The following is a 27,759-nucleotide window of genomic DNA, read 5'->3' as shown; positions in this document are numbered from 1 at the left end:
CCCGAAAAGCGATTAATTTACAGCGCGCGCGCATCGGCATCATCGTCGTTGTGTAGAGCTTCCTTTAAAATCTTCCACTTTCGTTCAGCTTAGAGAAGGCTATGTACAGTTGTATGGGGTAGAGAGACAGACAGAACGACAGCTGTCTCTTTCCATATGCTTGGCAGCAGCTTCGCTAACTATGATTTAGTAATCCCACTTGTCACTTTCTTTCTAAATCCATTGCGCGATTTTGTACGGGGTGTGCGGGATCGAAGCTGATCGTGGATGATCATGCTTCTGCTGCTGCAGGCGCATGATTACGATAGATAGAATTATTATTTATTTACAACGCGGTTGATGGTGCTGACCCAATAGAGTGGCCGGTGTCTACAGTTTATAAGAAGGGACACTCTACACACTCACACAATTTGATTTCGGTCCCCGCCGGTGATCACTCTTCTCGTCTTTTATCCTAGATTGGTTGGTTTTCGTGTGTTTTACTTGTCTTAACAGCTATCTTTTACTCTCAAAAGGGAAGTGTGTGTGTGTGTATAGAACTTAACAGAAAAAAGAAAACATCAACTTACTTACAAAGTCCTCACCCTCTCTCCTCTTTTTAACCGAAAACCCGGCCCGGACTGGTCGAGTACGGCGGTTCTTTCGGCGTCTCCTACTTCGGATATGGAACGAGACAACAAACACCCGGAAAATGCACATATAACTGGATTTTTCGCTGGCGATCGAGACGCGACACGCTCCGCGCACAACACGATCGAGCAGCGCCGCACATGGAGAAATAAACAAACAAAATGCCCAGTCCGTACTTTGTGTCCTGCGGGGCGGCCGAAATGCACGAGGAAAAGTAGAAAAATCAACAACGATCGCACCCTGTGTGTTTTCATTCCGAACGGAAAAGGACCCAAAAAGGCAGCGAAAATTAAACAAAACAATCTCAAGCTTCAGCTTCAGGGAGTGTGTGCCTGCCGATCACTGCCGACCGTCGTCGAGCCGGCGCCCCATGTCCCGTGTTTCACTGTCGCTCACGTCCAGTATTCTATCGATGGTAGAATCCGTTGCTGCTGCCCGAAGGGCCACCACCGCCAGACGCCAGGCCGCCACCAGATGAAGCTTCGCTACGCTGATGATGATAATGAGCTTTCGGATGGAATCCACCGTTGCGACCACCGCCGAACCGTCGACCACCGCCGTTCCGAAATCCACCACCATGCCGATGGTGGCCGCCACCGTTCTGGTGGTGGTTGAAACCACCACCCCCAGGGCCTCCCCCCCGGTGGTAGCCATTGTTGTACTGCTGATTGCCGTTTCGATTGCCTCCGTTCCATTTCATGCCGCCGCCGCCGCCACCATTTTGATAATTTTGGAAGTTTTGGAACTGATTACCGTGCTGTGGCGGAGCACCACCGTTCGGTGCCACGTTCTTGACCTTCTTCATCCGACCACGGTCCATTTCCGTTTCGCGATCGTCCTCGATCTGGCGCTTACGTTCCTCGCGCCGCTCGGTGGCCAATTCACGCTCCATCTCGGTCTGCTGGCCATTCCAACTTTTCACCGGTGCACCATAGCCACGGTGAGAGTACTTTAGTAGCAGTTGGACGGCGGCGGCAGGTGCCTCGGTGGTGGCCACAGCAGCAACAGCAGTGGCAGGAGATGACGATCGACTTTTCAACGCGCGCTGCTGATGGTTGTACCCGTTTTGTGTCGTATGTTGCTGTTGATGACGCTGGCCACCGTTCGTCAGAGGTTGAACACCAGCAGCGCTGGGGGCGGATGTAGCAGTAGCAGCAGCAGCAGCAGCAGTATCACCGCTCCCGGCGGCCACACCGTTTCTTTGTTGCGGAGGAGAGCTGGACGGAGAGGACGTTTTGGAGGAGGAAGCCGATCCACTGTTACTGCTGCTGTCGGGATACGTTAGCTGGCCCGCCGTACTACTTTTCGACACCTTCCACAGACCGGCCTTGTTCTTAATGATCTGCGGCGAATGCGAATGACGATCGTCGCCACCGTCGTCATTATCCTCGTCGTCGTCGTCGTGGTGATCGTTCTCTTGCCCGGTGCCGTGACCGTTTCGCTTCAACGATACCGATTTTTTGCCACTATTGTATCCTTGCGCGAGCTTGCCACGTTTGTTCCGAGCTTCGTCCTCGCTGCTGTTGTCAGCGTCGCTATCGTCATCCGTTTCGTATGGTACCAAACTAACGACGGAACCACCCGAGGGACAACCGGCGGTGCCAGTCGCACATCGCTGACCCCCATTCGGCGTGGAACTGAACAACAGTTTCGGCATCGAAGGTAGTGGCGGTGACACGGCGGCCAATGACGACTGTTTGGTGTGGTTTCCGTTCAGCAGCTTCAGAGCGGATGCCCCATTATTGCTGCCGGGCGCCGCCGCCGCCACCGTTGTCGTCGTCGCCATCGTGTTGGCAGCAGATTTGGATTTATTGGACTGACTTAGCAACGAGGAGTTTACGGATTTTACGGGCGAAGGTGACGGCGAGACCGTCGTCGATGGTGACGAAAGGGTAGACGTGTTCGAGGAAGGCGAAGAATTGATGCCATCACCGACAGCGGATGTGGAACTTAACGTCGTCGTCCCCAGCGCTCCTTTCGTCGATGTTCCTTGGGACGCGGCGACAGTGACGGAGGCGGAGATGGGGCTCTTCGCGGACGGTGGTAGCACTGGCCCAATAAAGCCAGGCTTCGTGTCCAGCTTGCTCGGGAAGAGACCACCAGCAGTTCCATTGCCGCCGCCAGAACCGAGCACCCGGAGCGGCGACGATGCGATACCAGTTCCTTTCCCGGGCGTGCCACTACTCCCGCCGGTGGACCCGGCGCCGATCGACGAACTCCCCAGTGCTGCACCCCCGTTCGCCGTCATGTGACCCATTGACGTGAGTGTAGCCGTGCTGCTTGGATGGCCCGCAGTTTGGGGGGCCTTTGTCGTTCCATTCAACAGACCAACGGAGGCCCCAGCCGCACTTTCAAGCTCGAAGAAAAGAATGTACGCGTTGGTGCTCATGACGTTGTGAATTCCGACAGGACGCACGGAACTATCGTCGAAGACGTGATAGGCACCACCATCGGTTTGGCCGATGGCTGTGTAGTGCCCGCAATGCTGTGTGCTGCCGAGATGTGTCACCATCGAGGTCAGCCGGTACGTTAGCTTTCCGCCGAGCGCACCGTTGGCCGTGCGCTGGTTGGAGTAGGGCGTAAGATCGAGCCGCGATCGCAACTCTACATGCTTGTTGATCTTGCCACCCATCATCGCAAATCGCTTCAACTGTATGCACAGCACGAACGGAGCGCGCTCGAGGGAGAACTGTTTGGTGGCGGCCACCCGCCGCTTGCACGCCTCACACTTGTAGCCCATGTCTTCGAGCCGTTCGCGGTCAAAGTACAGCTCGAGCGCCTCGTCGATCGAGTTGGCCTTCCGTATGTCGAGCAGCAGGTCCTCAAAGTGCTGGAACGTGGTCGAGACGTGCTGGCACGACAGACACTTCACCTCCGACCGCAGATACCCGCCGAGGATCTGGTTAAGCGGAGTCGTTTCCTTGCTGTACTGATCGAGCTCCTTGCTATTCTTGTACCGTCCGAGGAACGACTTTTCCATCGCCTCGACTAGATAGCGCAGAAACTCGTGCGCATCCTCCTGTCGGCCCTGCACCAGGTGTTTGCAGACAAGCCGCAGCTTCGAGTACACCAGGTACGGTTTAATTGCACTGTGGTTGCTTTGCGATTCTTCCAGTGTTTTGGCCATCGCACAGATGATGCAGCTGCCCCCCGAACCTGAAGGAGAAACACAGACGCAAACCAATTAGCCGGATTAGTCAAGGGGAGTCTTCAGGGGTACCAACCAGGGATCGAAACTTACCACCGTCATCGCAACGCTCACGGTGCTGCACATCCGACAAAAGCCAGTTCGCGATGGCCGGCACATGGAACAGGGCTTGCAGCGTCGAGTTTAGGTAGCAAGTGTTGCCCATATTGACCATCCCGGCGCCCACCAACCACTTGCGCCCGGTCGTTTTCCATCCGATCTGTACGTTTTCGCGCGGGAAAAGTGTCCGCTTTGGCGTCGGCAGTGTGGCTGTATCCTTTCCGGCTGTGCCAGGCGCCGAACCAGAGCCCATACTAACCGTAGTGCCATCTGTAACATTATGTGGATGCAAAAGAAATTGAAAGGTCCCGTTAAAGTATGCAGAAACACACCGCGCGCACGCTCTACTACTTCTTTCGAGTTCTTCCTCCAACTTCAAATCCGTCAGACACTTCGCGAGGTCTTCCGCCATAAGGCGTTTCATCAACGCGCTTTATGAAGGCGCCACTAACCGTACGAAAACCACAGCAACCAATCGAAGCATTCTGCGATAGATGCATCGACGCTGCCGACATACCTTCGACGATCTGCGAAAGGCACACACTGTTGCTCGTGCGGTGCCAACGGCGGATCGTTTTTCGGCGTGCCGACGTCCTCAGGCTACTCCAGAGCGGAATCAGAATGCGCAAAACCAGCTGACAGAAGTAGCGAAACTGGAGCCTCACTAAACGCACGAAATGCATCCCGTACGCACAAGCTGTAGTACTGCACCGGCGACAACAGCTGAGGCAAGCATTGGTAAACACATTTTAGGTCGAACTACGAAAATTCACGTAGCCGCACACGGCCGATCCACCGGTCGTTGGCGCGAAGCGTACAGTGGCTCTGCTTTCGAGCCGGAACCACCCTAAGCGGAGGAGCTGGGAGCTATTTCTGTACTGTCGGTTCTGACAAAAGCGTTTGCTCCCCGTTCCACTACACACACTGCAGAGGGTCACTGCGTTTTGTGGGTCAAACGCAGAATGGTTCGTGGAAGTGGCGCCACATGATGATTGCTGGCAGTCTAACCAAGAAAGGCACACTATCACGCCCGCAGGAGAGCGCACAACAGGAAAACGTGCCACACACTTTTCAGCGAGCACGTTTCATCTCCGGATGGCGCGCCCTTATCAACAAAGAATCGCAGGTCTATCTGTCGAACCCAGAGGCGCCAGCAGAACGGACGCTATTTTGGTTCAGAATGACCCGTGTTCCTGACTACAATGTTGGTTCCTCTCAACCGATAGCAATTGTAGAAGAGCCAGCCACTAGGGCGCCTTTAACAAGCGGGTCGACCCGAGACACTTTCCAACACTAGGAGGACAACATTCAAACACGGACAAATGTTTTTGGAAGAAAAAATCTAAGTATTTCTCGAGAGTCGAGGTGATACTTTGCAAATGTCAAATTTCTTCGTACGCACATTATATTTTTTGCCCGATGCCTCTCACTCTCTCTGTTTGCATGAGTGCCGGTATCGATTTTTTTCGTGCGCTCTCTCACAAAAGTTCCTCCAGCCTCTGTCATGTTGACAGCAGATCAGTGAGTGACCGCGTGGTTTTACAGCCAACCAGCCCAGCTAGCAACTTACTGCTGGCGGTAGGTATGTCTTTTCTGGGTGATAAGCAACGGCACGAAGACACGATCGTAGTAAACATGCAGAATTATTGTTTTCAATTCTGGTTTACGATGGTTAAATATTGGTCACCACATGGCGACAGGCTGAAATGGTTGGTGAGTAATGTACTTACTTTGCTGGCTTCCCGTCAATCTGGCAGTGGCGCTTATGATGGAAGTGCCGTATTTCACCGCTCCGCCACCGCCAATCACTGGCACCGTCGTGATTGCTAATCCATTCGCCGAAAGTTTGGGCGTTTGCATGAGTCCACCGCCACCGTTACCGTTTGTTGTAACACTGGAAGTGTTTTTGTCGCCACCACCGCTCGCCAGTACCACGTCGGCATTGGTGGCCTTCAGGACGATGTACTTGGACTTCAATTTGTCCAAACTGGCACTGTAGCTGGGAGCTTCATCGTATCTGATCGATTTAGCCTGTTGGCCCTGCCGCAGCGACTGGGCGATGGTTTCGACCAGATCACTCGGTTCGCTGTCCTCGCCCGGATCATCGTCATTATTGTCGTGGCTGGAGTCGAACATAGAGCGTCGGAACAGTCTACCCGGCCCCAATCCGGAACTGGCCGGTGGGCCGACGGCACCGGTACTACCGTGCGCGGTGACTCCGTTATAATTCCGAGGCTGCCGAGGCTGCCGACAGTGCTGCTGCTGTGGAGCGTCCATTGTTTGCCGTCGAGTGCAACGAGTCGCGAAGTGCCGCACTGACAAGTGAAGGAGTCGAATCACACACCATTTGGATGGGCATCTCCTTGACTACGGCACAGACAGCTACTACGTTTCCGGTGCAACCACTTTCTCGCTTTTGCCCGTGTTACAACCTGTCAGTAGTGGTTGGCGCCGGGAACCGAAAGCCAATCACGGGAATCGCATATCGCATCCAAAGCAATTAGAGCGACCCTTTGCAATCGCAACACGATGACAGCGATGAGCGCTGCTAAGGACTCACGCACTGGGAACAAATCCGGGACCGCCGCGGGCAAATGTCAAAGTTTTGTCCCCGGAACTACTTCCGCCGGAGCGGCCTACTTTACCGATGCGTAAATACGCCCGAATCGTAACCGTAAACGTGGGAAACACTAACTACGAAGGCTTTTTTTCTTCATACTGACCAAAATCTCTTCCCGTACACTTTCCATTGGTCACACGAATCACGCACACCGACACGCTGTCTCGCCCGCCAATGAGAGAACACCAACACAAACACACAAAACACCGATGAGCGTGATGAGAGAGAGTGAAATGAGCGGGTCGAATGCGCGCGGCGGGAGTGGGTTCGAGAGAGATGGCGCGACCGCTGACCGCGCGATGTGAACAACGCGAGGGAGCGAGAGCCAGAACGAGCGGAAGGACGACGTTCACGGCTGGCGGTACTTTCTTGGACCACTTTAAAGCACGAAAAATCACTTCCCCTTCCCGCACTTCATCACACGCTGGCAGTGTCGCTGGCAGAGAAACACTTTTCACATTTTTCCGACCCCGAGCTGGCGAAATTACCCGTTTTCGTGTGCGTCGGATTCGGAGCCCTTTCGCGGAAGTTCTCACTCGCGTAAAGTTTCGCATACGCAAACCGAGCTGCCACACGGTTTCTCACCTACGTCAAACGATGGCCACTAACGAGTTGTAACGCGTGAGTTGCGAGTAACGCGTGAGAAGTCATACAAAACTTTTCCAGCGATTTGTTTGTAAATTGATAAGGAAAGATGGCTTTTTTTACAAATAATATCATCATATTTGTTTTCCGTTTCATTCGCTTGAACATTGTTGATTGTTGGGTTATCTTTCCCAAACTTTCGGATGAAAAACGTTAATTTTGACGTCGTTGGCGCACATGTTTTGACATTTCTCATTTATGACGTCTGACACAAAAAGTCACTGTTTTGTTTAGTCGCACAGGAGTTTTGTTTAGTCGCACAGCCCACAATTTGATCGTGGCTTAAAAATTTGCATTCTCGCCATGATCAAAGCGATTCTAGTTTTCAACAACCATGGGAAGCCTCGACTATCCAAGTTCTACCAATATTTCGTAAGTCCTGGGGAACGGGTTAACTCTGCCTCCGCGAAGCACAATAATCGATACGTCTGTTTGTGCTGCGCCACCATATGGCTAACTTTGTTTGCAGAACGAAGATATGCAGCAGCAGATCATTAAGGAAACCTTCCAGCTGGTGTCGAAGCGGGACGATAATGTGTGCAATTTTCTCGAAGGCGGCAGGTTAGTACGGGACCGCCCGGGGCCACGGAGAGCGTGCAAAATCTGATGATCGATCGTTCGGTTTGCAGTTTGATCGGTGGCTCAGACTATAAGCTGATTTACCGGCACTACGCAACACTGTACTTTGTGTTTTGCGTTGACTCCTCCGAGAGCGAGTTGGGCATATTGGACCTGATTCAGGTGTTTGTCGAGACGCTGGACAAGTGTTTCGAGAATGTCTGCGAGTTGGACTTGATTTTCCATGCCGACTCCGTGCACCACATACTATCCGAGCTGGTTATGGGCGGAATGGTGCTCCAGACGAACATGTCGGATATTTTGGCCCGCATCGAGGAGCAGAATAAACTGCAAAAACAGGAAGCGGGCATTTCGGCGGCCCCGGCCAGGGCGGTCAGCGCGGTGAAAAGTATGAATCTCCCACAGCAGATCAAGGACATCAAGCTGCCCGATTTGCCCCAGGCAATCAAGGATCTGAAGTTCTGACCAAACCACAACCTCGACGCGTCGTTGCTTACAAAACTAGCGGCCGACTCCTCGTACATTCCCATTAGCAGCAGTCTGGAGGGGTTCAGCTTTAGCGACGGCCACCACCAGTCGGAACATGTGGGGGGCTTGCGGAGCTCGGCAAACGATCGCGAGCCGGCAGCATCATCCCGGAGACACCTGCGCTCCGAGCGAACCGAACCTCGACGGTCGTCCGTGGCGCCTACTCGCTCATCCAGTCTGCTGCCGAGCGCAGAGCTGAGCGACTGAGCAAATATATCCTTCTAGAAATGGCCTCCCAATGACGGAGTGATCGATTTTTTCCTTGGTGCTTTCCTTCCCCGGCATCCGCAACGCATTGAAACGAAACGAAGAAAGGGCTGCAATTTGATGTTAGGTTTAGTGGCTACCGCATTAACCGATCGTTGCGTTGCGAACGAGATTTATTGTAACAGTTATTAAAGAGATAATAAACGAATATGATCATTTGATAGATGAAAATGTTTCGAATGCATGAAATTCGCTTCCCCATTGCTACGCTCGTTTCCGAAGGGAGTCTTCCGCCCGCCCGGTTGCCAGCGAATAATACAAAAATGGCGGTTGAAAAATGTGCACGCACACACATACAGTTCTTTAGGTTTCCATACGAAACCTCTTCTTTCGGTTTTCATACAAAATCGGCCGGCAGTTCATTCGCTATCGAGCGTGTTTCGGTTGCGCCTGGTTTTTATTCCGGTTTTTAGACCATCAGATTACCCGGCGGGTGTTCTCCCGGATCTTGCAGTGCGGTGGGCTGATTCGTAGCTTTTAACTGGGCGAGCTTGCGGCGCCGTTAGGCGAGACCATAAATTCCATGCAGAAAGAACGGCCACTAACGCGAATTGATCAGGCGGAAGTTGTTGCGGAAAGCGGATCTCTGTGAACGCGTTGTCGGACGCTTATAGCGCGCGGCACTGGAAAAGCATGGCCAACGCCGCTTCAAAGGACGAAAAGTTAGCAATAATAACACAGTGCACATTGGATTGGTGAAGAAACATTTTTTTTGCTCCAGACCAGCCAGCTCCGGCCAGCTCCGGCGTGTGCTAGAGGAAAAAGATTTGAAGAAAACTCGTTTAGTGAGCGGTTTCGGCTTCGACGTGCGAGTGCGATAGGACGAAGCGAAGAACGAGATAGCGAGAAAGTTCGCGTTCTTGGAGTGTCTTCTTTTTGCTGCTTTCGCTGTCAGCTATCGGAATGAATGGCTTGTAGGTGTGTGCGTGAGAGTTTCCGCTCGCTCTGGAACGAGCTGTCCGAAGTATCGGTATTTGATTCCTTTTTAGTTGCTTTAAGGTTGTTCTCTCTTCTTTTGCTAGCGAAGAAGCAACAGAAAAAGGTGCCACTGAACCGGACAAATTTCCTTTTAAGTGGACAAAACAATATCGACACGGTGCACAAACAACTTCCGTATTGGTCGGACGTTACAAACAATAACAAAACCAATTTCGGAACAAGCAGCCGCGAAAAGCATTTCACCTGTAGCCATAGCAGCACAAAGGACACATTTCTTCGAAGTGAACCTTGATTTCGTGTTGTGTTGTTTTTTGCTCCAGAATAAACCAGTTCTCTCTGGGTCGTTCCGGGACTGGGTATACACATTTGGTAGGTGGGTGGAGATAGAGCGAAGGAAAAGTATTGTACACCGCGGGCTTAGTACAAATATCCGAAGAGTTGCACTTGCAGGAACCAAGAAAGTAGTTCTACGGGGTTTTTTTGGTACCGCTGTGGGGGATTGACAACGATTTCACCTCCCGGTACTGATCTATCCGTACTTTTCTGTACTCTTAAGGGATACGCGAAATACACGCGACAAAGAATGTGTGCGGCGAAATGATACATCGACGTTTGTGGTAGTGTGCGTGCGGCTCGATTATGGTCGGTCGTGCTGGAAAAGCATCAAAGTAAGGTGCGCACGACGCGCGGCGAGAGCAAAGGGTGGGCATACGTTTTTTTAGGTACGGTTAAGCAAAGTTCAACGATGCTGCAGCTCCCCCACTCCATCGGCTGCCAAGCTGGAGCCTTCGAGCCCGCAGCTGTTTCGAAAACAACCAGGAAATGGCAGAATTTGGCAGACTTTCCATCTACTAACCGCCTGCGATGCTAGCTGACAATCGAAATGTACCAGAGGATTGGCCTTCGAACAACATGTGGTTACCCAGGAGCAGGCCCTTGCGCCCCCCTCAGATTGTGTCTCCGTGTGCCGGAATGGTGCCGACGAGAACCAGTCGCGATCCTGCCAAAAGTATGGCACTCTTTGAGGACACTTCCGTAAAATCCTTCCGTTCCTGAAATCCGGTCATTGCGGTGTGGCTGAGTCTGGCACTTGACACATCTGCTATGCGCTTGGCCCGTTCACTGCTGCAGCTTTCGTTCTTTTCTTTACTCCTTCTTACCCCGACACACACAGACACATACCAAGCACACGCTGCTGAAGACATCCGCGTTTCTTTGTGTGTCCTCCGCGAAAGGGTTTATCGGTTTAAGCGCTCGCAGGAGAGTTGGGCCGAAAGCCCCCCCGAAAAAAGCGTCCCTGGACGGTGCGAGCGATGTCGCGCCAGAGTTGCAGTTTCACCTCCCAACGGTAAAAGTAATCATATTTCGCGCAACTGCTTCCAGCGGCGGCTCTGGAGGTCAGCGATGTGGTCGGTCACCCCACCACCGCCACCATCACAGCGGGAGCCGAACGGGGAGCTCGAGCTCGCTCGCTCGCTCCGCACAGCAGCAAAACCGTCGGACGGGGAGTTCGGTCTGGCCAGTCGATAAAGTGCAACTGAGCAGTCGTGTGTCGTGTCACATCGGGGGCGTGAGTGAAGCAAGCGAAACACAAAACAAGCGCGTCGAGAGTGTCACGTACGTGAAGTCGCCGAAAAAGTCACGCACCGGCACCGCAGAATCAGAACACCTTTCTAGCACTTCCGTTTGCGCTGTCGTCATTGGGATTTTCGGGCTCTCCGCAGGAAGAGTCATACTGAGTCATCGTGACCGGCGGTGTATTCTTGAAATTTTAAGAGCCGACCGCCTCTCATCTGTTTGCTCTTCATTTGCACCTAACGCTGGATTGATTTGTGTTTTTCATCGCTCCAGTTTCGGATGCCGGGTACTTTCCATAGTAAATGAGTCTTTATCACATTTTTCGCTAGAATGTGGACTCCCGCGAATGCTGATCGCGGCCAAGCCTTTTAAACACCACCTTTTTATCGGTCGCAGTCTACTACTCTTAACACAACAGCACGTGCACTTTTCGCTGGCAGTAATTCTAGACCGGGGAGGGCTACTTGGATGTGACCGTTCGTATAGTGTTGTTCTGTTGCTAGAAAAATCGGGAATAAATGTTGGCACTGACTGGCAGTGCACTGTGCAGCGTTAAACCGAATCAAATAGGAGTGCAACGCGAAACGGAAACTGAGAACAGCAAAACGAAAAGAGCCGAACCAAAGCAAAAGCTTGTAACACACTTTCAAACCGGTGCAGATTATGTGTGGTGGGGTTTGTGGTTTTCTGGTTTTATAAAAGTATCCTTGTATTCTCTTCTTCCGAATGCAGTGAAAGTTTTGTGTGTGGCGTAGAATCGAGCAAAACCGCGTGACCATCAAAATTTTCGAGGAAGAAAGTGTACGGCAAAAAGCAATGAAAGAGTGAGATGCGTGTGGATAAAAGTAATAAGTGAATTTACACATCGACCCTCCCCCCGTCACCGGGCAATTCAGATAATATATAAACTTCGAACGAATCCCGAACCCGAAAGCCATCGACGGAAGATTGTTCCCCGCCGTTGTTGTTGTTGTTGTTGCTGGTTGGCGCTCTTAACACGATCCAGCTGAGTCCCCGGATTCCCCGGATTAGTTTCCTTGTTTGTGCTGACCACTGAACGCGGAACCGCCAGCAACGCCATCATGGCCGAGGACATGCGGGACCGCAACGACCCGGAGCTGAAGTATCTGTCGGTCGAGCGGAACTCGTTCAATGATCCGGCTACACAGGCCGAGTGGACACAGAAGCGGCTCGTGTGGGTGCCGCACGAAACACAGGTAAGACACACCGGCACGGTAGGTCGTCGTAACATTAGAACATTTCCCACTTGAGCAGATCAGCAAATCGCAATCGACAAGAGCGCGCGCCACACCTTCAGGCTTCCTGGTGAGTCACACGGCACGGCAATCGGGCGACAAGCGAGCAGAGGATGAACCGCCGGATGGCCACCGCGAGTCCATTTGTCTACGGTGGTTGATTGTGCAAATAATTTCGCCGCAGCTTCTTCGCAGACCCTTCATAAAGCCCCACACGCAAACCAAAGTCTCTCCAAAGTCTACTTCGGTGAAAGATTGCTTTGTGTTGAGTCGATGAGTCAGTCGCATCGCTATCATCAGCCAACGAACGAACGAACACATCGTCAGGAAATCGGACCTTCTCGTCTTCTTGAACTCTCCCTAGGGTTGACAACACAAGTGACGTGTTTGGAGTGGCCCGACAAACAAAAAACGTCGCATGGCATGTGTTGAAACACTTTGGCCACAGCCGCGACAGGCAGATAAGCCTTCCCCGAAATCGCTGATACACGCGAACTGGGTTTCTTGTCCATCCCCGGCAACGATCGCCGGACGGCCGGGTGTGCGGAGACGTGCCCACCGAAAAGGCTCTTTCCGGTACCCGTTATCTGTGCCGTTTTTTTCTTTTAGAAAATTGTTTAAGTCTTGTCGCGATGTGTTTGCGTTGTGATAAGATAAAGGAAAACACGATAAAAACGTGCCGTCGTAGGGCGCGATGGTTTGGTTTCGGCCGACTGTCGGGCGGACCGAGATTGCGTGGACCGCGTTCGCCATTTTGATCGATTTTTGATCCAACATTTCGATCCACTTCCTTGCAGCCAGAGGTCAGAGCGATATTGAGCGTATACATATTTGATGACAAACGGGTTGTTGCCCCGGCCGTAGCCGGCCGGTGGCTGGCGAATGTTTTAAAATCCGTCACCTATGACCGGAAAACTTGCCGGCTGGCGCGCCAGTCTGTGTGTGGTTTTCCTACTCGCATTTTCCTATCACAAACATTCACGCGAATCGTCCCGTCCGTCCGTGTGTCAGTCTGGCCCCCACGCTTGAGAGGATGCTCTGCGGGATTTGAAATGTTTTCCGCCGGGGCGTGTATTCGTTACCGTCGTCGCGTTGCGGGTGTGTTGGTTGGCTTGGTGGGGCCCGATTCCCGATTCTCGTGTGCGGCGATTACAACCACTGCCGCGGAATGCGTCGTCGTCGAAAATGCATTCGCTGTTCTGCATTCTCCTTGCCGAGTTCTCTTCTCGTTGGTGTTTGTGTGTTGCTTGTCTGGCACATGTGCAGAATCTGCATCGGGATTGAGATGAAGGAGCGGCGCGGAGTGCACCAAACGCCCTCTAGCATGATGCGCCCAGACATTGACCTGGCGGCGGATGGTGGATTGACTGGAGATGATGATGCCGTTGTTGCCGTTGTTTGGTTTCAGTCGGGTCGTGTTCGCCGACAGTACGTGCCAAGAATCGGGACTTCTGTACCATGAACACGTCATCCGATCAATATTATGTTCCGACTGAGACATAGAGGGCAAGAGAAAAGGGACCAACGTATAATTTTCGAATATAATATTAAAATCCACTAAGTAGATTCTCACGAATTTCGTTCGATTGTTTAAATTTCTCTACCAATTAGTGAGATTGGCGATCATCTCTTGTTCTCTTGATCGATCGTCATAGCTTTTTTTGGCCCCAAGCGAAAGGACGAGGGGTGGAGAGCGGGATGGCCATCGTTTGTGCGTGTCGGCCTTGAATCACCGCTCGGACGACGCACTAGAAAATGGTACAAAGTGTAGCGTCAGCTTCTGCGGCTGGCGGTTTCTTTTCGGGCCAACCGATAAAACATGCGCCCCCCCGTAGCACACATGGATTCCGGAGAACAACTTTCCTTTCTTTTGGGCCGTTGTGGTGTCCGAAATTATGGCAACCGGATGGGCGGTCGGGTGGCCGTGTGCGAAGAAGCTTTAAAATAAATAACCCGAGGTAAAGTAAACAGTTGGCAAAAAGTTAAGATAACGTGCCGGCGCAGACATACACAGCAACAGTGCTTGTATGTCGGCGACCACCGCACACGGCCAAGGGCCAACGCCCATGGTCCGCGGAAGTGATGACGGTAACACCAGACCATGGGCCGGGCGGCTAGAATTTCGTTAAAATCCGACGCCTGCCGGTGGTGCCGTGAATAACAGCTGAAAGAGCTCCCCGTGGCCGACCGACCGGGTTCAAGAGAGCGCGGATGACTCTTAGCGCATAATTCCTGGCCAGCGGCGTCGGTGCGCTCTATCCGGTCGATCGCGCCAAGTAAACATCCTATACTATGAGGACTGACAATACCTGAAGCTCGTGGCTTTTTTGGGACTGTGAAAGGTAGCGCACGGTTCCTTGGATCTCGAAGCGGATCTGGTTGCTATGAAACATCGGCCTGTCGACTTGGTAGACAACGGTAAATTGATGCTTCGGAAGGAGTCGGCGAACTGTCAAACGATGTAGTGCTTATTGGTGGGTCTGTTATCTGGCCGCGTCCGGTCGAGTTTTACTGGCGGTTTTTTAGATGTCACGATGATCTGGGCTGCCAAATATTCGCATGAAACACACAAAAGTACGCAACAACCACGTTTGTGTATGTGTTGGGAAATGAAGTTGAGTCATGGGCAGAAGCAGCACCAAAATAACCTCTCGTTATTCGCGTGATCGGTCGGTTCTTGTCTTGGCTCGAGCTGCTCACTTTCCAGTGCAGCGAGAATACAGTTGGCAGTCATCGCATCCATGGAGTGTGATGTATTTACACTTTCTTCGCTTCGTTGGAAGAATGTCAACGCGAAACAAAAAAAAATCATGCGACCCTTGCGCGCTTGCATCGCGTAATCAAGCACAGCAGCTCCCGGTCGGGTATCGCGCGCGCCTTCAAGGCCGTTGGCGTACTTGTTTTGCGTCCTTGGCGCTGCGCTCGCGCTCATGGGGAGCTCCTTGCCCGATGGCCGTCCCTCGCCGCCGCCTGACGGCTGACGCTGACGACGTCGACGGCTCTTCTCCAAAGCCCAGTATCGAACCAGCCGCGCGCAGCCTTGCGATCTCCTCTCCACCGTTTGGGCCCCTGACGCCACGCTCCACGGAGAGTGGTGCCTACTCGTCCGAACTAAACTTAACCATATACGGTCAACACCAGTCTCGGCCCCGACCGTTGTCGTTGTCGATCGACTGGGGATCGAGCGGTTGGGTTCTGCTGGTTGGGTCCGGTCCCGGGGCTCCTCGCGATCCTTTTTCCACCCGAAACCACCCCGCAACCAAAGAGCAATGCGCGCACGGCTCCGTCCGAAAGTCCCTGGCTGTCCCGCGCTATGTAGGTCAGCAGCATCAGCGTACACGACGGACGGAGCCTGACTTCTTGTGTTACCGGGCCGTGTACCCTGGATTGGAACGGGCGGAGCAAGATGCGTCCACTAACACACTGACCTCTCGAGGGTGCAACGGAAAGCAGAGGGAGACATTGCTGTGTTATGTGCTTCTCGCAAGAAATTAAGCCTTTTTTGAACCTTTTAGGACTTTTACGTTTTATTAATTTTATTCTCCATCTCTTTCTCTCGGTCTACAGGGATTCGTTGCCGCCAGCATCAAGGGCGAGCGTGGCGATGAGGTCGAAGTCGAGCTGGCCGAAACCGGCAAGCGCGTTCTGGTACTTAAAGACGACATTCAGAAAATGAACCCGCCCAAGTTCGACAAAGTCGAAGACATGGCCGAGCTGACCTGCTTGAACGAGGCGTCGGTTCTGCACAACATCAAGGACCGATACTACTCCGGCTTGATATATGTAAGTATAGCCGACCGTGTGGAGAACCGATTTCGGCTTTCGTCCCGCTGCTGTTCCCATTCGTTTTAGATTGCGCTCTCCCTCCTGGGCGTCCTCCTGATCGGTACAGTTTTAGCACCTCATCAACGAAACGCGGTTTATTTTTTCGCTGGAATTTGTTATTGCCGTGTAAAGTGTGCGTCACACGAGCGTCGTGTCTCTGTTGCTCTGTTGGCACAAGGCGGCAAGCCGTGGCCGTGTGCCGCGCGGCGATGGTTGAGCAACAACAACCGAGAGCATAACTGCTATTATGATTCCTTATTTGGTCGGTGGTCACCTTGCCATATCTGGTCGGGGCCCTCTCTGCCGTGGCTGGCTGTGGCTGTGCGCCATTTTTGGTGGCAGCAAATTTATGAGAAGAACAGCGACGACGATGGGGCCACAGAAAGGATAGCAAGGGCTGTGGTGGTGGCTTGTAGCTTTTCACAATGTGGTGTAACCTTTGCCTCTCGTTTTGGAACTACCACTTTGGTTTTGGTGGGCTTTTTTTGGCGCTCCCTGTCTCAGCGGTGGAAAAAGGGGGAAGCGAAAGGTCACTTTTCACAGTGGCCAACGAGAGTGCGCTCAACGATGATCAGCCAGCAGCTGCTTGTTGAGTGCGGGTCAACGGCAAACGTTAAAGTTTCGAATGGAATGCTCCAGGAATGTGAGTCTTTCGTAACGGTTTCGTTAATTTATTTTACGATTTTTGCGTTACTTTTAAGGACTGCAGCATTCTTTCTCTCTCTCTCTCTCTCTCTCTGGCTTTCACTGGATGGTGTTGTGCACGATCGCAACACGTCGTAATTACACACTGTAAGTGGTGGAGACCTTCCGATCGACCTGTGATCGAGCTTTGATCACTGTCTGCGTTGTGCAGCGATCGCAATGAGATATCGCCCGCGCTCAACTTTTATGCGATGATAATCGCCAATTTGTCGCTCCCTTAAAATGGTGATCGACCGATCGATGGATGCTACAACGGGGATGCTCATTTCGAAGCGGATTTGTCGTTAACATCCAGATGGTTATGCACCACCAGTCAGAAGCCACCCAAAAGCGTCGATCGAGCCCCCACCGATCGCCGCTTCTTGCAGAGGCGGAGCAGGAAGCCCAAAATGGTCGCCCGTCGCAATCACCATAGCACATAAACAATTTAATCTGAAACCCAGTTTTTTTCGTTTTGGTTACGTTCGCTGGCGCGCTGTGTTAGACCGATCATCATGACTCACAGCGGCGGCGTGAGGCGTGTAGTGATTGATCAGATCAAACATCAAATGTGTACCGGCCGCACCGCGTACGGGTTCCGGGAGTTCCACGCAAAATAGCGGGACACCACACAACATCCAATAGAGCTCCCCAAACCGAGCGTGCTACCGATCACTGACTGAGGCTCGCTCTCCCCCTTACTCTCTGTTTCCCGTTTAAAGTAAATCAATTTACGACTGCGCGGCTATGTAATTTAGACCGAGGGGATCCGACTTAACCCGACGCCGCCACCGTTGGGACTTTCAAATGTTCCGTCCGCGGGCTGTGTTTACTATTATAGCTCTCCTCTCTCTCTTTTTCTCTCACTCTCGCGCGTGCGCGATCTGTCTCCGTCGCCTCTGGCGGGGGTGGCTGGATGCCTCTAGTTAACAGCAACCCACGCGCACCCACCTCGTTTCCGCGTTGTTACATTTGTCCACCTTCGCTCTCGAAACAACAAAAGACCGGAGACCGCCCAACTCTCTGCTGCTGCCCATGTGTTCGTCTGGTGTCGCCTTCGATGGCGGAGCCCGGGGCCCTCCTGCGTGTCGCTAGGGTCGAAGAAACGCAGTAGCAGCACCTCTGCGGCCCTGCTGCTACGGCGGGCTCGAGTCTCGGGTTGGTTTGTGGAAGAGGATGGTAATTTGAATAATGTTTCCTTAATTTATTCGCTTCGCTGACGAAGTAATTATTTAATCACGCACTGGACCGCGAATGTAGGGGATCGCCGAGGAGGGTGGTCCCCCTTCTGCAGCTTCTTCTTATCATCGAGTCAAGGTTCGCGCCTGCTGTTAACGAGCCTGTTAGTAAGGTGTTTATGAGGAGGTCACCTCACCGTGTCTCGTTTCGGTTCAACTTGAACTTGCTCCACGCACTCCGAAAGTGCAAAAGGCAGAAAGGTCCTTCCATTAAATGATTCACGTTAAATTTATCAGAGCTCCAACTGTGAAGCGGTCTACAAAATCAATATTGAATTATCGTTGACCCATCAACCGGTTGTTGTTGTGGTCCCTTCTTGACACTGTCAAGAAGAAGTTTAAAGAAGAAAGAATTCTCCACACATCGCAAGGGTTAAGGGTGGTCGCTTCGTGATGGCGTGGCGGTGGACAAAAGGTGAGCAGATTCCAGTGGCTATGAGTCAACAAAATGGGCTTCTCTTGTTCACTTTGCTGCGTGTGTGTGTGGGTGTTGCGTTGAGTGGACAAAGAAAACGAGTGACGTCATGTACGTCTCGCGTTTCGACGATGAGGAGGGTAGCACTCCACTTCACAGTGCGGCTCCGTGGGCCAAAATGGCGCGTTGTAGGAGTTTAACGAACTCTCTTCTGCCTCAGCCCGCTGCTATCGGCGTAACCGCCGGGTCCCGGCCGATAGGCCGTTCCTGTGTCGCCTTCTAACGGCTCAACGTGGCACTTCACACGGCCCAATGCGGGCGTGTGGTGTACAGAGGACGCATTGCGCGTTGTGATAAACACACGCTCGTTCGCCCGGGGTTTAAAGTTTTAACCACCCTTAAAATTTGAGCCATTTTGTGGTGCTCTAAAACCCGGAGCATAATGGGGAAGCTCCACCGAAATCAGTATGCTGTGTTCGCCGGCAGCGATCGCCGGGCAGCGATCCTCTAGCGTCGTGTCGCCAGTCGGCGCTGGTTGTGTGATCCGCAGGAACGAGGAGGACGTGCCTTGAATGTGCTTCTGCTGCGGGCAACAAAATGCCTTCTCGGGTGCGATCGCCGGCCACCGCCAACTTCGTAGCACAACATTTTTCAGTGCACGTCAGCAAAATAAGGCCCGCTCCTCCGACCGAGGGGGAGGTAGCATAATTGTTTCACTTTCAGGTGTCCCTGTCTGCCGATCGTGGTGTGTGCGTTTGTTGACAAACTGTGGGTTTGCGCGAAGCTGGCGGACGACATGAAACAAAGTTCTTCGCGACATTGGGTTGGTGTTCGCACATTCTGATGTGATACGCCACCAAATGTTCGTTTTCGTGTTCTTCGGGCCACCAATAAGGGGAAAACGAGGGAGTTGAACCGGATTTCGTAATGCTTTTTTCGCTGTCATCATTTTGTCACCATCTCTCTGGCGTTACATGGCGTGTTGGTAATTATTCGTTTCACTACGCGCGATAGGCACCCCGAGCGCCCGCCACCCGACTTACTTTCTTGCACTCACTCGGCCTCGGCACACACGCGATCGTTCTACTTTGCATATCAGCCGCGCTCGGTTTGGTTTGAGGATCCGTTTCCGGCCGCCTTAGGCCGTGCAGCGTGGGCCGTAGGAAATGGCGAAAGGAATGTGGTGCGACCCCGTTGGTTAATTAATTGTTCGAGCATGGCATGGAGGGGGGCGTCCAACCTGAGATGACAATCGGGTTACCGCTAATTTTTGTGACAGGGGCGGGTGACGCTAATCCCTGGTTTGGTGGGAGTTACTTAGCACATGGACTGCTTGGCGGACTGAGCGCTCCATTATGCATTCTTCATTCTATATTTTTATCGCTAATCGCTCGCGAAAACTCGTCGTTAGAGAGTCGCTTATGGACACACGCCGACAGACGAGTTGTGACTTGGCATCTATCTTGCATCAAATCACTCGAAATCAACGGACGTACACAACGGACCGTGGCGATCGGTCGAAGATAATACAGCACGGATAAAAGTACGAAGTAACATAACACCCCTTGCACAGGCCCAGGCGTCACCCAATCCGCCATCTCTGGTAGCTGCTACCGATCCACGGTTGAAAGGGTAGTAGAAGCCACGTGGAGTTGGTTTGCGTGACAAGAAGAAGCCTGCGGTTACCACCTTTGTTGGTTGTCGTTGGATTGAACTCGCAGCGCGTTAAATGCTTAGATAAGTTCTCTAGCCAAATCAAAGGTTGGTCTGTGAACGGCGGGGGCGCGGCTTGTAGTGAATTGTTGGCCGCAACGCAACACCGGTGAGAGAAGAAGGATTTTCCTAATCGGGATCTGACTTACGGTGGCGGCAATCGGTGGTGCAATACTCTCCCGTAAACATGGATAAGCTGCGAGTCAGCGTCAGCGTTTGCGGAGTGCGTGTGCTGCCCCTTTTGAAATCAGCCATTCCTTAAAAGGCTGATCCCCCTCAGTCTAGGACTTCATTTGTAATTGCAACGGCACAAATTAATTGTCACACCAACCAGACGGGCGGTTACACATCATGATCGAGTGATCTCTCAGCAATCGTTTGACGATCGTTCGAATTGTTGTTTGGCTCGTTTCGGATATGTTGTGTGGCCTTCTCGGTCACCCAGCTGCTAGGCGTGTGAAGTTGTGATCGTTAAATTAATTTTTCCAAAGCCGAGCACCATCTGTTCTCGTAGACCATTGATAAATCGGGTCCCCCCTGGCATGGGCTTTTTTAATCAAATGCGATTCATTTTACAACCCAGAATCGGGTCCAACCCGATTACTTGGGGTGGATTCTTGTGATGGACCACTCCGTGCCAATCTCATCACCGTAGGAATGGAAGTCGTTTTTCGGTCTCTCCGATCTACTAGAAACTGAGACAATTTCGATGGATCTCTCTCACTGGCTCACTGGCCCCTAGCATGCTCGCTAGGTAGTAAGACCAAGCTCAAGCTTGATCCCCCGCCGAAAATGACCGAGTGGCGGCTGATTCGTCGTTGTTGCGTGTTCTGGTTTAAAGCCATTTTTGACCATAAATGGCGGCACCTTGCGATCGCCGCTAGAGATCACCGTTCAGTGGAACCGACGTGGAACCCTTACGGCGGCCAGGCGATCGGTAATAGATATGCTACGGAGGCGCGCGCGCGCACCCATCATCGAAAGCGAGATCGGTTCGATTAACGTCGCATCACCTTGGTGTGTGCGGTCTTCGGAGCACCAGATGGCGCCAGCGGCGGACGCACGAGGTCACAACAGAATGCGCTCTGCGCACCCCGTCAGTCAGTAGGTCACCCCAGTAGGGCGCCCCTTCGTACATTGATAGACGTCTGAGCCGCGCGCTTTATGTTACGTCCAAATATGGCAAGTCGTCGAGCGGCTGCCACGATAAGTCTCAGCTCGGTCGAAGCGAGTCACCGAATGGTGTGCCAACCGAGTTTTGTGGAGGAAACCTTCAACACAGTTCGTCTCGGCGAATGTGGGAAAGAGGATTGGGGGAGGGTCCATACGGTTTTTGGCGTACCGGCTAGTGAAAGTTGCCATCTTCTCTTCTCTTTCTCTCGTTGTCGGATCAGTCAGTCCCCGGTGACTAAATCATGGGGCAGTCGCAGCATGTTGCGAAGGAGACTTCGGGCTGCCGGTGTCCGGTATCTCCGTGTGTCGGGTTTGCGGCTTTGATTACAGTATCGTCGCTCAGCAATTGGCCAACACTTTCGCGCGCTCGATACCTGATACCGCAGCAACCTGTTGCAATATTGTGCCTTCGGTATCCCCCAACATCCCCCGATCATCAACCCCGTCCGCGGTCATACTCGATCGACTCGAAACGTGCAAAATCGTGGAGAACTCGGAGCGATAAAACAATCGTCGCCATTTGTGACCTCCATCTGAGTCCAATGTCTGAGACATCTCCATTGTCCGCCTGACAGAGAAATAAAGAGAGAGGGAGAGAGGTTAGTCAGCAGGGCCCGCACACCCCAAGAAGCCATTAAGTTGTCCTCTCCCGTTGGTGTCCCATTTGCGTGCGTCATTGCTGCTTGTTGCTTCTTGGTGGACTTGGCACGCGGGATGTTCCTTTGCGTGTCGTGACCACCGAGATGGCCGCGGGTCGATGCAGCCAACTGCACGGCGCACGCTGCACACAACACTCTTCTCCTTTGTCTCTGGGCTGGAAGTGGCCCGGGGCGAAGGGGGGATTGTTGGGGCGCGCTAGGTGATAATAAAGTATCACGCGCGGCGGGCACGACGAGGGCGGCACGCTTCACTTAATGTGGCGTTTGATTTCGCTCTCGCCGTTGATGTTGTTTTATTGCAATATTATTGAACCAACGTCTCTCTCGGCACATTTGGGACGCGCGCGTGTGTCAATAGTATCTTTATTAACCCCTATTATGTGGCCACGATTCAGTCGATTGCGCGAAATGCGCACGTCACCGAGAAGACCCCTATTTGCAATTAAAGCCGCCCGTGGGACTCTTGATGTTTGATGAGCGAGTCTTAAATCCTTGTGTAAAGTGTCCGCGGTCTCATAACCTTCAACGGATGGGGTGCTCGAATGGAGGATGGTGATTACGTCAGATTCACGTCGACAAAAATCCTCGCACAAACACACAGGCGATCGGAACGGCAGACCAATCCGCGAACACGCTCATCTCGTTTGCTGCTCTTCAACTGGACCGATGCCTGTGCGAGCCTCTTTTGTTTGTTGTAATTATTCGTATATTCAAGCCCCAAACTCGGTGTGTGTTCGGTCTATCTGTCCGGTCGTGTAGCTGTGACACTGATGACTCACAGACACCGTTTGTTGAAAACGAATCTGTGGACTCTGTGAACCACGAACATTCTTCTCCGGTGACCTTGCTTTTCCTAGCGAGATGAAAGAGCAGAGAGATAGCGAGAGAGGTTGATCGGACGGAACGAATGGGGCACATTTTTTTTCGAGTGGCTAACGCCTCATTTGGAGTGCATTTCACGTAGTGACAGAACGACGGACACGAGGACGCAACCTGTGTGGTACCTGTCGCTTCGGCCCCATCGCCTGCGTCAAGTTTGGCAACCTCGCGCTTGCGATCGTGCGGACAACACACTCCACAACCGCGGGAATGTTTTCCCCAAATCGGATCGACCCAGGGCCGTCCGCCAAAGAGAGAGAGAGAGAGAGTGTGAGTCTATGTCCGAACGGCGGAACCGGACAAGTGGTGACCTTGAATACGTGCCTTGTACCAGAGGCGAGCCCGTCGCTCGGCGCGCAATGGAACGCACCGCGAATGGAGAAATAAAGACCGCGCCGATTTCTTCTTCTTCTAACGTCGGTGGGGGCCCCTCTTCTTCGCGTCTTATGTACGCGGCCTCGGCCACTTTTCACGAAGGGAATTTCGCTGCCCTCCCGCTGCTTATCGATTTTGACGACCATTTTTTTTTATTGGGCTTTGGGCTTTTATTGAGGCTCTGTCATTTAAGGGGGGAAATCCCCACGGTTCGCTCCGGTGGCCGATCGTCCATTCGACGATCCGTTCGCCGGCGTGTCAACGTGTCTGTGTTTTGACTGAGACATCTCACGGGCGCACCCGCGCTCTACACACACGCTCTCAGAATCGCCCATTCAATGTTCACCATTTCTTCCCCCGTTGGTGTCCTGCGTCGTCCGCAGATGATGATGATCGCGTCGGTGTGGGTGAGTTCTGGAACCAGTCCGGAACCGAGAGTCGGATCTTCGGCTGGACAAACAGGTTCAACAGGTCGCGCGTCGCACGATCGCTGGACCAAGTTCTGTCTGTCTCATGGCTCAAGCTTCTTGCCGCAGGTTGGGGGGCCAGCGTAAGGATTTGTGTTATCATTTGAAACAATGTCTCTCGCTCGCCTTGGTGAGCTGCTCCCAGTTCGTGGTTCACAAACTGATCAGCCATGTCCTCATTCTACTCTCGCTAGATTGTTTTCATCCGGTCCGGGCAGGTTGGCTAGCTAGCTGGCCAGTTACCACCTCGGAGTCATTGCCACGACGAATAATGATCGTGTTCTGGCTGATCTAGCAAACGGGGTTCCGGGCAGCAACGACGATGATCTCGCCGTGTTCAAACGGAACTGGGCATTTTATTGATCAATTTAGGGGAGGCTCCACGTCCCACCGGGGACCAGTCGAACTGATCTGATGATTGAAACAAATGTCCCGTGGAGGAATTCGTTAGCGTGTTTCGTTCGGGCGGCCCGACAATGAACGTGCCATGGAGCCGAATTAGGGCGGCAGGTCGAAGCGGAACACCGGGCGTGCGGCATATTGGTTTTTGATGTCCCTCCAAGGTTGGTTGCCCCGGGTTTGTTGTTTACAAAACACGGTGGTGGCCACCCGCGGGTCGGTCTTTTCGATTGCTTGTTTGTTAAAGTTTTGTTTTTGCACTTTAATATGAATAATTGCCTACCCCGGGGGGGAAGATGCCGGCGGCATTCTTTACTCCCCCAAGCCGACGTCTAAGGGTTGCGCACGTTGTGGATGCTGGCGAATCCGCTAGTCCGTTCCGTTGATTGTTTTTCATCGCACCGATTACAGGTCAATTTGAGGCTGATAAGATGCGCTCCACGATAAGGAGGAGGGCCACATAAAAGTTGCTTCTGTTGCTGTTTCAAATGTCACTTCAAAGCTGATCAAAAGAGACTCACTAACCGGTCTCACTGACGATCAAACTCCAAGCGAGCATCAAACATGGGCGATCCAAATTTATCACACCTACACCGAATGACTGATCAGCGGGTGCTATTCCTTTCTACTGTTTTATTTACACACCGGCCACATGCGTACGAAAATAAATGAACCTCCGAGTGACCTCTGCCCCAAGAAGCACCGCCACGGCCACGGCTTGTGGAGGAATTTGAGAAATTTTTATGATCCACCCCGCCAGAGCTGCGCTCCAATCATATTTGCATATGACGCCCGTGGCGCCGATGGGGGATGGTTAATAAAAAATTCGCCATACCGACTGAGGCAGGTACATATTTATAGAGATTCACCAGCGACCACCGGCGGACGATCTGTTTTGAATGAATTCCAAGTGATGAATGAGAAAGTGGCCGTTAACGGCCGCGATCGAGCGCAGGAGTGCCCCTATGACATTTGGAGCGTTTGGTGTATAATGATGATGATCGGGTTTTAATGATTCTTTTTCTTTTCCCCGTGCCCGTTTCAGACATACTCCGGACTGTTCTGCGTGGTGGTGAACCCGTACAAGAAGCTGCCCATCTACACCGAGAAGATTATGGAGAAATATAAAGGCATCAAACGGCACGAGGTGCCCCCACACGTGTTCGCCATCACAGACACTGCGTATAGATCGATGCTGCAGGGTACGTACTAGCACTGCGACCTCCACGACCTCGTATACGAGGCCGCGCCAGACTTCGTGTGTCGATAATTAAGACATTGCAACCCTGCACGACATAAATACGGCCCGGTCCGTTCTTCTAAGACGAAAAACCGCTGCAGGGCGGTGCGCAACGTACGGCGCTTGATCGTACTTGCGTCTTCTGTGTTTGATTTTAGGCCAAATTCAAAGTCTCCAATATCCAGCAGCAGCGCGGTGCGGTGATGCGCCGCCACCGTATACAAATGTGCGCGCATTTTTAAAGGATCACGGTGGACAGCGAGAAAGTAGTGATCAATGCAGAGCGCTGCCTCCTAATTGCCTCCATCTATGGGGCGGCGGCGTGCGTCCCATTCGCCGTTGGATTAGCTCGCGATGGACATATTGGGCACACACCGCACAATTGCGCGCACGGAACGGAAACCACAGGCCACAAATTTGACGGCTATAATTAAATCGTTTTCTACTCACGGCGATTTGCTCATTAACAACGGAGTAGCGCGCCCTCAGCTATCGAGGCGCAGTCAAACCTTGGCGCGACGCACGAAGGCCACGATAACGGTGACAAGCGGATAATTGCGTCCATCAGCAGCAACGGCGCCAGATTTCCATCCTTTTTTTGGGGGACACACCAGCACAGCCGCAGCAGGATGCGTAGCCGACTTTCTAAAGGAGCGATTTCGTTGAGGTTTCCTTTCGCGGAAAGGTGCGCATTTGCATAAATCCCCCCCGGCGCGCGTATCCCGTCCACACGCGAGAATCACATCCCAGACGGACGCACGAGGCGCACGGACTGTGTTGCCTTTTTGGAATCGAAGGCGAAAGGCATCCGGTGGCGGCTCTCCGGGGTCTCTGGTGATCTGTGCTATAATATGACCATATTAGTCCGAGACCGATTTGTGTGACTTTTACCGTAAACGTCTTGGTCGCGTTCGCGAAAGAAAGAAGCGAAACCATATGGTGGTGCGCTGCGATACTGCGATGTACTGCTACCTCCAATCCAATGACTGCTGGTGGTCACAGTTCTTCGATGGCCCCGGATACGAATCACTTTTTTGCGCACGTTGCGTTCGCGTTACGATAGTTTGTTATGCGCGCACCAAGTTGGCATCAAGACTCTCGGGGTCGTCCCGCCTTTAGCTGACCATCGTCGGGCACGACGGCGCCGGCTGATTCATCATGCAAATATGTGCCGTTCGCCAGTTGGCTCCGGACCAGGGCGCTTATGACGTGTTCCGGACGCAGCAATAGCAGCAGCAGCAGCAGGTTCACATTTCGCTGAGCGATGCAGTTCCGCACTCTCGACGATGCGCGCGTTCGAGGGACGCAACCGAGACGTGTGTGATCATGGCACGATAGAGCTTGCATTGAGCTTGAGTGATGGGAAGAGACCACCCGGCTGTGTGCACACTCGGCGGTGCATTCGATGATTGTATTACCGCACACTCGGCGGGGTGGTCGAGAGTGAAAACATTTCCTTCAGTTGTTTCCCAGCCCAGACCGACGTGGCGGATCTTCTTAACGCCAACAATCGCTTTGATTAATTACTTCTCTCCGAGCGCCCTCGCGGGTAGGGTAATTTGTTTCTGACGTTACGAAAGTATTTTAAAACTTCATTTTTGGGGACGCAGAAACGTTAGTTCATGCCACCGGGTACATTAGCACATTGGTGTTGCTGTTTGTTTGATCCTATGCGAATCAATAAGGCGCCGCCTTAGGGCAAAGCTATGTACGAAATAAAATGGAGAAAAACTTACGATAAATCCCGTCATTGGGCGCCACCGAAAATTGCTTCTGACAAATCATTTAGCAACTGCCCGCAGCCTGCTAAGCGTCGAATGTGGCGTTAAGTTTTTTTTTGTACATCGTTAACACGGTAACGAACCGATGACTTAATGAGGTCGCCTTAAGGCAGACACTTGAAAAGTGGTTCTTTATGTGTGTCACCGACTCGCTCGGGGCAGCCCGTATGTGAAGATGGCCATTTATGGAAACGAACGTCCACAGAAGGCGCGGTTCATAAGAGGCTCCTTTATGTGGCGCCCAATTTTTTGTTTGCGAAACATAAAAATTGTTGCCTACCCCTTCCTGTGCGCGCTGCGCCATATGCCTGTTTGGTTGCTGTCTACACATTATTTTACATTTCAATCACACACTTCGGTCCGTCAACAGATTGATTATTTTGTTGAAACACAACCACCACAAAAACAGTGATTCCGCCCCGATCCGGATCTTGCTTCTTGATGTGTTTGTTGGTTTGGGGGTGCCTTTCGAGTTTTGCCGATTCGGCGGAACCAAAACCGATCGCTTTTGTCACCTCGCAGCGCCCGTGGGAGATGAGCGCACCGAAATACGTGACAAGCATGAGTTCGCGATCGACTAATTAAATTTGACGGATTTCGATTCGAGAAACACGGGCGCGCA

The 27,759-nt window shown here is 52.5% G+C and overlaps 3 protein-coding genes across 5 annotated transcripts in view; 2 read left to right on the top strand and 1 right to left on the bottom strand.

Annotated features, from left to right (window-relative positions):
• Positions 1-261: 261 nt before the first annotated feature.
• LOC131215736 (ubiquitin carboxyl-terminal hydrolase 36) lies at positions 262-6,236 on the bottom strand. Its single transcript, XM_058210130.1, is given in 5 exon segments — positions 262-1,612; positions 1,646-3,786; positions 3,872-4,147; positions 5,608-6,106; positions 6,108-6,236. Coding segments are annotated over 5 exon segments (3,621 nt in total). The 3' UTR covers positions 262-1,036.
• Positions 6,237-7,374: 1,138 nt separating this feature from the next.
• LOC131216162 (AP-3 complex subunit sigma-2) lies at positions 7,375-8,628 on the top strand. The gene is made up of 3 exons (XM_058210576.1): positions 7,375-7,514; positions 7,612-7,703; positions 7,772-8,628. Exons 1-3 carry the CDS (start codon positions 7,446-7,448, stop codon positions 8,184-8,186), a joined length of 576 nt encoding a protein of 191 aa, XP_058066559.1. The 5' UTR covers positions 7,375-7,445; the 3' UTR covers positions 8,187-8,628.
• Positions 8,629-12,115: 3,487 nt separating this feature from the next.
• The window catches only part of LOC131209709 (myosin heavy chain, non-muscle), a 30,689-nt gene continuing 15,045 nt past the window's right edge, over positions 12,116-27,759 (top strand). For all 3 annotated transcript variants that reach the window (XM_058202844.1, XM_058202852.1, XM_058202836.1), the window contains exons 1-3: positions 12,116-12,250; positions 15,857-16,072; positions 25,162-25,318. In XM_058202844.1, coding sequence (XP_058058827.1) covers positions 12,116-12,250; positions 15,857-16,072; positions 25,162-25,318 — 508 coding nt within the window. The remainder of the gene's footprint in view (positions 12,251-15,856; positions 16,073-25,161; positions 25,319-27,759) is intronic.

Source organism: Anopheles bellator, chromosome 1 (genome assembly GCF_943735745.2).
Source record: "Anopheles bellator chromosome 1, idAnoBellAS_SP24_06.2, whole genome shotgun sequence".
NCBI classification, from domain to species: Eukaryota; Metazoa; Arthropoda; class Insecta; order Diptera; family Culicidae; genus Anopheles; species Anopheles bellator.
Note: the sequence above shows the minus strand (reverse complement) of the source record. Positions and strands in the feature narration are given on the sequence as shown.